Raw genomic sequence first — 10,115 nt, 5'->3', positions numbered from 1 at the left:
ACCTGGAGATTGGTAGAAATGTTATATCTAAAGTACTTTTAAAAATTTTTTTTTATTTTATGTGTATGAGTACACTGTAAGTGTATAGATGGCCGTGAGCCATCATCTTGCTCCAGCCCCACTCGCTCTGGCCCCTGCACACTGTAGCTGTCTTCAGACACACCAGAAGAGGGCGTCAGATCTCATTACCGATGGTTGTGAGCTACCATGTGGTTGCTGGGACCCGAACTCAAGGCCTTCGGAAGAGCAGTCAGTGCTCTTACTGGCTGAGCCATCTCGCCAGCCCCCATATCTAGAGTACTTTAAAGAGACCATTGTAATGTATGGTTTACATTTTTCCATTGTCAAAGAAATGCTAAACAACTGGGTTATACAGCACAGGGTGACCCCACAAGATTGGAAGGGACTGGTGTCAGGTATATTAGAAGCTGGTCAACAATTACAATGCTTGTCCTGGTGGAGGCACAAAGCTAGAAATATCAGGACTCAAAATGCTCAGTGTTTTAATTGTGGTGAATGTGGTCATTTCCAAAGAAATTGTAAGGCTAAAAGATTGAGAGTTCAAAATAACAGGTACATTGACTCTAGAGAATACGGTAATTGTAGGCGAGAACAAGCAGGTCCTGATTGCTCTGAGGTAGAAAGGCTTCCAGGGTATGGCAGTACTGGACAGTGCAAATGCTGGTCAATGGATTGCTGGTCCCAGAGAGTAACCTCTTGCCATCCAGAAACAAGTCGTGGGGGCCTGTCAGCTCCAGGCTCCACAGCGAACAATACGAGCCTTTCCTTTGGTCAGTCAGAAGGTATCAAGCAGGCAAGAAAATCAAAGTTAGCTATTTCTTCGATCGTACATATGCAACAGAAGAAGTGCAGCCTTGGATCTGGCCACAGGTGCCCCTCTTCCATTATCTCCCAAAAGTGAATGTTACAAGTTAACCACTGGCATGTATGGTCCCTTACCTTCAGGGACAGCGGGAAGAAGTGGATTGACTTCTCAAGGATTTATTGTGCATCCAGGTGTAGTAGATGGGAGTATCAGGGAAGAAATAAAAATTATACCATATGTGAAAAAGGAGATGCAGATTGATGCAGGGGATAGAATTGCTCAGTTCCTGCTTCCTTACATCAAGGGCAAGGCTACTCCAGTAGAAAGGACAGGGGCTTATGAGAGTACTGGAAAACATGTGTTCTGAGCTGGGCGGTGGTGGCACACACCTTTAATCCCAGCACTTGGGAGGCAGAGGCAGGCAGATTTCTGAGTTCGAGGCCAGCCTGGTCTACAGAGTGAGTTCCAGGACAGCCAGGGCTACACAGAGAAACCCTGTCTCAAAAAACAAAACAAAACAAAACGCCAACAAGTCTACCCTGGTAAACAATGGTTAACGGCCAGAGATCAGAATTAATGGTACAGACGACTGGTGTTGACATAGAAGGTTTGGTAGACACAGGAGCTTATGCCAGTATACTTTCCCAAAAGTCTTGGAATCCAGATTGGCCACTTCAGAAGGTTTACACACAGTTTGTAGGAATTGGTAAATTATCATGAATAAGACCAAGTGTCCAACAGGTTACCCAAATGGGGCCAGAAGGACAAACAGGGAGGCCTTATGTGGCTAACATACCCATAACCTATGGGGAAGCCATCTTTTGCAACAATGGGGTAAGCAAAATCATATTCCTGTAATTCCAGGGACAGAAAATGAAGAAATAAGGGGTGATATGGTATATGGGAAGGTATTGATACAGGTGATCGTAAAGAATCACAAGCTGTGCCCATGATCCAAAAGCAGGACATCACTGGGATCAAGTTTCCAAATTTATAAAAGGGGCCGATGCTGACGTACCAACAGCCTTGCCCCTAAAATGGTTATCAAACCAGCATCCTTGGCAGGAGCAGTGGCCCATAGCAAAAGAACTGCAGACACTTGACCATTGGTACATACGGAAGAGTCCACCAGCCCACAGAATGCCCCTGTGTTTGTGGTTATAAAAAGAAATCAGGTAAGTGGAGGCTGATAACAAACTTAAAAACAATTAATAAGGTAATCCAACCAATGGCTCCTTTACAGCCTGGACTTCCTTCACCTTCTTTACTCCCAAAGTCATGGCCTATAATAGTAATTGACTTGAAAGATTGCTTTTTCTCAATATCCTTGCATGAGAAAGACAGGGTTTGGTTTTTCGAGACAGGGTTTCTCTGTGTAACCCTGGCTGTCCTGGAACTCACTCTGTAAACCAGGCTGGCCTCGACCTCAGAAATCCGCCTGCCTCTGCCTCCCAAGTGCTGGGATTAAAGGCATGTGTCACCACTGCCCAGCTAAGGTTTGCTTTCTTGGTACCTACTTTGAATAATAGTCATCCACTAAAGAGATATCACTGAAAAGTACTTCCCTAGGGAGTGTTAAACAGTCCAACTTTATGTCAGTATTTTGTGCAACAACTATTAGAAATTATTTGTAAGCAATCCCTCAGTCTATCATTTATCATTCTATGGATGGCATTCTGTTGGCTGATTCTGACAAGATGTTGTAGAGAATATGTTTAAAACAAAGAATTCTGCCATGATGGGGGTTACAGATTGCTCCAGAAAAAATACAAAGAGGAGAGTCCCTTAGTTACTCGGGTTATAAAATCAGTCAACAAACAACTCAACCACAAAAGGTACAGATCTGTAGGGACCAATTGCAAACTCTTAACAATTTTCAAAACTTAATGGGAGCTATTAACTGGCTGAGGTCTACAACTGGATTAAGTACATATGAGTTAAGTAGGTTGTCTCAAACATTACGAATGGACTCCAATTTAAATAGTCCAAGGTTTCTAACATCTGAAGCAGAAAACAGTTAACTCTTGTAGAACAATGACTGCAAGAGGCAAACGTGGATAGAATTGATCCTAAACTTGACTGTATTCTGGTCATTTTATCTTCAACTCACTCTCCTACGGGGCTTATTATGCAAAGGGAAATTGTATTATAGGATGGATTTTATTAGCTCATAAACAAAGTAAAACATTTTAGACATATAGACAAGATTTCTGAATTAATTATAAAAAGGTAGAATCAGACTATGTCAGGTTGCAAGTACAGGTCCGGCTGAAATTGTAGCACCTCTTACAAATGCTGTCTTTATGGGTGATCAGTGAAGATTGGCAAAGATTTTATAATAATTTCTTGGGTGAAATTAAGAACAAATATCTGAAAAGGAAATGTATATAGTTTATAAAAAGAACTACTAGGATCCTTCCATGTATTGTAAAGAGAACACCAATTCCAGACACACCAACATTTTATATTGATGCAAACAAGGTGTGGATGGCAGATTATAAATCAGCCAAATAAGCAAGGTGATCAGAAGTCCATATACAGCAGTTCAAAAGACAGAGCTGGACGCTATCCTTGTGGTATTATTACATTACCCTGGACTTCTTAGCATAATTACTGTCTTTATATGCAGAAGGAGTTGTTTTGCATAGAGAGACCGCTGGGTTTGTTCCTGGTAACTCGGAATTCATCTCATTATGTATACAATTGCAACAGGCCATCAGAAGTAGAGATTATCCATTATATATTTCTCTTATTTGGACTCATACAGGTTTGCTTGGTCCATTAGCTCAAGGAAATGAGGAAATTGACCAATTACTAATAGGAAATGTGTTTGAAGCCTCAAAATTTTGTGAGAAACATCATGCTAATGGAAAAGGTTTAAGGAAAAAATTTCCATTTTGGCAACAAACCAAAGAAATAATAATAAAAAAAAAATGCCCTATTTGTTCTCTATACAGCCAAACTCTGTTACCTGCTGGTAGTAGTAACCCTACGGGTACAAAAGAAGTGACATCTGGCAGGTGGATGTTCTCCATTTTGCAGAATTTGGAAAACAAAGGTATATATACCATACCATTGACACATCCTCAGGATTTCAATGGGGAATTGCTTTAAGTTCTGAAAAGGTTGATTGTCTAATTACACATTCATTGGAAATAATGGCAACTATGGGGATACCTGCACAAATGAAAACTGACAGTGCTCCTGCATAGGTATCCAACAAGATGGAGCGATTCTTTGCATATTCTAATATAAAGCATACTACCAGTGTACCACACAATCCCACAGGACAAGCAGTTATAAAAAGAGGCAGTCACGCCTTAAAGGAGATGCTTATTGGATAAAAAGGGAGAGTAAAAACCCCCAGAGACAGACGAAATAATGCATTACTAACTCTCGATTTTCTTAATGTCGGTGAAAAAGGAACAACAGCAGCTGAGAGACACGGGGTTATCAAAAAAACTGAGGACCTGGGCCAGCCAATAGACTATAAGGCTGTGCTGACATTAGAGTGGAGTCCTGCAATAGTTTTAAGATGGGGACGTGTATGTAGCTACAGGGAATGAGAAAATATGGCTACCAACAAGGCTTATAAGGATTAGATAGAGCCAACAAAACTTACAAAAGCCAGGGAACCTCTTATCACCCGAGACATGGACATCTTCACAAAGCAAATAGCCCAAATAATTCACAGACTGTCTCAATTACTGATTTCTTTAAAAAGAAAGTGCATGCACATAAACTTCAAAAGGGCTAGCCCAAGTGGTTGATCACAAAGAGACAGACAATAAATACATAGACTGGACAGGCGAGGCAGAGACTGGATAAACCCAGAGACTGGGCAAGGGGTGTTACAGGTAGTTTTTCTCAGACTAACCCTTTTCTACTTGGGGCCCAATTAGGAATTCTTCACCCCAAATTTCAGGAAACAAATATATATAAGAAGTCCATCGCCCCAACCCCTTAAGTAGGGGTGGGTCGATTTTTGGTCACTTGATGTGTTATAGTTATTACCATCTAGGGTTTTAGGTTGTTTTGCTTAATTATTGCTTATTGATAAAAATTTAAGGTTTTTTTCTTCCTTCCTTTCTTTCTTTCCTTTTTGTTTTTTCTTGACAGGGTTTCTCTGTATAGCCCTGGCTGTCCTGGAACTCACTCTGCAGACCAGGCCGGCCTCAAACTCAGAAATCCACCTGCCTCTGCCTCCCAAGTGCTGGGATTAAAGGCATGCGCCACCACCGCCCGGCGGTTTTTTTTTCAATTTAAGGTTTTTCTTTAATTATTGTATGCTATATTGATAGATATATAAGGTTTTTTGTTTAATTATTCTACAATAACAGATATGTAAGGTTTTTGTATAATTATTGTAATATTAATAGAAATTTAAGTATTTTCTTAAAATATTGTATATTGATAGAAATTGTTTTTTCTTTAGTTATTGTATATTGATACAAACTTAAGGTCTGGAGAGATGGATCAGCAGTTAAGAGCACTAAATGCTCTTCCAGAGGTCCTGAGTTCAATTCCCAGCAACCACATGGTGGCTCATAACCATCTGTAATGGGATCTGATGCCCTCTTCTAGTGTGTTTCTGAAGATAGCTGCAGTGTACTCATATAAATCAATCTTAAAAAAGAAATTTAAGTTTTTTCTTTAATAATTCTATATTGATAGAAATTTAAGGGTTTTTTCTTTAATTATTTTACATTGATAGATATTAGGGTTTTTTAACTCATTGTAGGTTTTTGTTGGTTTTTTTTTGGTTTTGTTTTCTTGTTTTTTGAGACAAGGTTTCTCTGTATAGCCCTGGTTGTCCTGGAACTCACTCTGTAGACCAGGCTGGCCTTGAACTCAGAAATCCGCCTGCCTCTGCCTCCCAAGTGCTGGGATTAAAGGCATGTGCCACCACTGCCTGGCTCCCCATATCCTTTCTTTTCCACTACCACTGGTGGGTTGTGGGCTACAAGGGAGGTTAAAGCATTTAAGAACCATCATTAAAAATAGGATTTGAAAAAATTAAAGTTGCAACAGGATCCGCCCATACCCACCCCGCCACCAGTCTGTGGGTGCTGCAGAAGAGTGAAGGACAGGGTTCCCTTTTAACTCTGGAGCCTCGTGCTCCATCTTACCACCATGTGAGAGCCCTCCCCAGCCAGTCCTCAGGATAGAAGTGGAGATCACCAGTACCAGTCTCTACTCAGGATGCCCTCACCCTTCAGCCAGGAGCACTCTCTGGGGAGCTCGGGAGCAGGCCGGCTGCCACCTGGTCCTGGTGCCACAACTGTTCTGCAAGGCCATTGAGTATATGGGCTGTGTCAGCCAGCCCAGCGCGCCCATCCAGTGTTCGTCCGTCTGCCAGCCGCCGCCCCGGCACACTCTTCACCCGAAACAAGGGCAGTTCCCAGGCCTGCCGGAAGGCTGTGAGGTCTCGCTCTGGCACGTCTGTGTGCATGTACTGGTCGAACCTGCAGGAGGGTTAAGGTGCCTAGCCACGAGGCTCTGCTCACCACCCCATCAGACCCAGCCTTGGCCTCCTCTTGAGAGGCCGTACCCAGGGTCTAGGGTAGAACCCAGACACCCTTGAATAGAAATGTATGGGTTAGGTATTTTACCAGGAGAGCATCCTAGGGGCCACACAAAGGATACTTGGAGCCAATCACTATCTTGACGACCCCAGGAGCTTCCCCGGCTACACGTGTCAACTGTCCGGGAAGGTCTTCGAAGGAGGCGCGGTCCGTGAAGGAAAAGAGGAAGAGGAAGGCATCCGCATTCTCTTTACACGCCTGAGGACAGAGAGGCTGGCTGGTGGGACCCCGCCCCGTGGCCAAGTAACCACACAGGACCAGTGGCATACCGCCAAGTGGCCACATAATCACATGGGACTAGCACCCTCTGACTAGCTTCAGGGCCCTAAGAAGAATCAGCAGCAGCAGACTGGGAAACTGAGGCCCAGAGCAGAGAGTGGCTGGGACGAGATTCCCAGTGCCGGTCGGAGCCCTGCAGCCCAACCCAGTTCTCAGGTAACTAATCCTCAAGTCAGGCTCCCGTAGACAGCGTGGGTCTCTAACAACCACCTCCACCCAGAGACCCACCAAGGTCCACCTGCCCAGCTCACCGGCAGCATGTGGTCAAACTTCTTGAGCGCGGACTCCCCACAGTCCCAGAATTCGAAACGGAACATGACAACACGGTCGCTGGCCTTCAGCTTGGCTGGCCAAAACACCACAGTCGTCTGAATCCCTGAGGAGAATTGGGATCGGCCATGCAGAAGTGGGATGGTGGAGGGTTAGGGGGATGGGGCTGGGAAGGGCTAAGAAGAGATACATCTCCACCTTGTGGATCACCAAACTGATATGGAAGGCACGGTCCCTGACCTGGGAGAATCCTCAGACTCAGGAAATAACAGGCTTGCTCTTCAGGAGTCCTTGGTAGACCAGGCAGAGTTGGCCCTCGCCAGGAGAAAGTAGTCTCACTGCTTATACAGGGGAACCTCAAAGGTCCTGAGACATATGATGGAGCAGAAACAACTGTGGCATGGGCAATCTTGAACATCTACCTTTATACCAACTAGACGTGAGGCATGTGGCCGCCACTGTCTCTAGGACCCATCCAAACGACACGACTTCCCAAGGAAGAAATGGCATGTTTGTGTATAAGCCCCCACTAATGTAGTCGGGGCCAGGTTCTTGTCCCCATCCCGTGGAAGGCCACCAAGGACAGGCTCAGGGTTAAGCTCACTCACCAGTTGTCTCATGGTGTACTATAGGCACTTCCAGTCCAGCCAGCTTCGCCACCAGCGCTGTCTTGCCCACACCACTCTTCCCGGACACAAAGATCTTGTAGCTGGCGGTATCAATGACCACGGAAGGGGGCAGCACCGGGCGCTCAAGCAGCCCTGTAGCAAGGAGGGAGCCAGGGAGTTGGGGAGTCAACCCTGCCCTTGCTCAGACCCTGGGAGGGACACCCTGTCTCAGAAGCTAAGGAGCCCGCTCTGCCCACTCGGAGGAGGCCCGGGACACACAAAGATGTTCTAGGACCTCAGAGTTGATCTGTTCATCACTGTCAACTGCTCCGGGCACTTTGCTGGGGGCCTGGATGGCAGCACTCCTTGGCTGGTAACACAGATGAAACTCTGGGTGTTGGGGCTGGAGAGGTGGCTCGGCGGTTAAGAGCATTCACTGCTCTTCTAGAGGTCCTGAGTTCAATTCCCAGCAGCCACATGGTGGCTCTCAACCATCTGTAATGAGATCTGATGCCCTCTACATGCAGATAGAGCGCTCATACATAAAATAAATAAATCTTAAGAAAGAAAGAAAAAAAAAACCACTGGGTGTTTGCTTGCATGTCTGTGTATCATGTGTGTATCTGGTGCCTGCATGCCAGGAGAATGTTCTGGGTTCCCTAGGATTGGAGTTACAGACAGTTGTAAGCTACTGTGTACATGTTGGGAATCAAGCCTGGGTCCTTTGGAAGAAGAGCTAGCGCTCTTAAGTCCTGGGCCACACACCAGCCCCTCATAGTTTTTTTTTTTTAAGTGAGTTATTTACAGACCATGGTCACTGCCATCATTAGGCTAAAACTTCACATGTGTAAGAGATAACCCATGTGAGGTTTTTATTAAGCGTGTATTTATTATTAGGTATGTTATGATGTGTGTGGGGGGGTGTGTGCATGTCACATTACACATGTGAAGTTGTGAAGTTCGGATTCTCCTGCCTTATCATGGCTTCTGGCTGACAACCCTATGCAGCAAGCCCTTCACTGCCTGAGCCATCTCTCACTGGCCCCCAAACACAAAGCTCTTTGTTGTTGTTGATTTTGTTGAAAGATTTATGCATTCATTTTGATGAGTGCCTGCATTGGTGAATGCACACCATGTGTACACCTGGTGCCTGCACAGGCTACAGAGGGGCTGATTCCCTGGGTCTGAAGAGAGAGGCAGTTGTGTCTGCCATGTGGATGCTGGGAATTCAACCTAGGCCCTCTAGCAAGGCGGCTAGTGCTCTTAACTGCTGAGCTATCTCTCCAGCTCTTCCATCCCCCGCCCCCTTTTAAGTTTAATTTTTTGTTTGTTTGTTTCGAGACAGGGTTTCTCTGTGTAGCCCTGGCTGTCCTGCACCACACCACCACTGCCCGGCTTTTTTTTTTTTTTTTTTTTTTTTTTTTTAAGATTTACTTATTTTATGTATATGAATGAGTACACTGTAGCTGTAGAGATGGCTGTGAGCCATCATGTGGTTGCTGGGAATTGAACTCAGGACCTCTGCTCACTCCAGGGCCCTATGGGACTGCTTGTTCTGGGCCCTGCTCACCCAAAGGTTTTTTTATTTGTTTCTCATTACAGGTGGTTGTGAGCCACCATGTGGTTGCTGAGATTTGAACTCATGACCTCCAGAAGAGCAGCTGGTGCTCTTAACTGCTGAGTCATCTCACCAGCCCTTTCTTATCACTTTCTTATTGATAGTGTTTACTATTCTTTTTTTAAAAAAGAATTATTTATTTTATTTATTTATTTTATATATAGGAGTACACTGTAGCTGTCTTCAGACATAGCAGAAGAGGGCATCAGATCCCATTACAGATGGTTATGAGCCACTATGTGGTTGCCAGGGATTAAACTCAGGACCTCTGGATGAACAGTCAGTGCTCTTAAACGCTGAGCCAGCTCTCCAGCCCCGATATTGTTACTATTTAATCTGGATTTCTCATATATAAAAATATATCTTACAATTCCTTCTTTAATAGGGAAATAAACCCAGGCCGTGGTGGCACACGCCTTTAATTCCAGCACTTTTGGGAGGCAGAGGCAGGTGGATTTCTGAGTTCGAGGCCAGCCTGGGCTACAGAGTGAGTTCCAAGACAGCCAGGGCAATCCAGAAAAACCTGTTTCGAAAAACCAAAAAATAAAAAAATAAAAAAAGGAAATATAAGCAAAAGTATTTACAGCTACTACAAATAAATCCCCAAACCAACTCATTGGGATCTTTATGAGTTCTTAAAACTTGCATAGAGGAACTGGAGAGATGGCTCAGCTGTTAAAAACACAGGCTGCTCTTCCAGAGTTCAATTCCCAGCACCTACATGACATCTCACAACCATTTCCTCTTCTGGCCTGCAGGCATTCATGCAGATGGAGCCCTCATTATACATAAAATACATAAATAGAAAGCTGAATAAGTAGAGTGGTGACGTGCCTTTAGTCCCAGCACTCCGGAGGCAGAGCCAGTTGGATGTGAGTTCGAGGCCAGCCTGGTCTATAGAGTTATTAGTTCAAGGTCCACACAGAGAA

General features: G+C 44.6%; 1 protein-coding gene across 2 annotated transcripts in view; it reads right to left on the bottom strand.

Annotated features, from left to right (window-relative positions):
• Positions 1-486: 486 nt before the first annotated feature.
• Cplane2 (ciliogenesis and planar polarity effector 2) overlaps positions 487-10,115 on the bottom strand; it is a 10,671-nt gene continuing 1,042 nt past the window's right edge. The window contains exons 3-8 of one of the 2 annotated variants that reach the window (XM_031379325.1): positions 7,569-7,721; positions 7,201-7,326; positions 6,942-7,066; positions 6,473-6,609; positions 6,039-6,291; positions 487-3,196 (exon numbers count right to left, since the gene is read on the bottom strand). In XM_031379325.1, the coding sequence (XP_031235185.1) occupies positions 6,042-6,291; positions 6,473-6,609; positions 6,942-7,066; positions 7,201-7,326; positions 7,569-7,721 (791 nt within the window). In that variant the 3' untranslated portion in view covers positions 487-3,196; positions 6,039-6,041. Of the gene's footprint in view, positions 3,197-5,745; positions 6,292-6,472; positions 6,610-6,941; positions 7,067-7,200; positions 7,327-7,568; positions 7,722-10,115 lie in introns of those variants that run through there. The other variant, XM_031379326.1, reaches the window with a different exon arrangement.

The sequence above is a fragment of the Mastomys coucha genome, unplaced genomic scaffold (assembly GCF_008632895.1).
Source record: "Mastomys coucha isolate ucsf_1 unplaced genomic scaffold, UCSF_Mcou_1 pScaffold18, whole genome shotgun sequence".
Taxonomy (NCBI): Eukaryota; Metazoa; Chordata; class Mammalia; order Rodentia; family Muridae; genus Mastomys; species Mastomys coucha.
The sequence above is the reverse complement of the archived record's forward strand: the minus strand, read 5'-3'. Positions and strand labels throughout refer to the sequence as shown.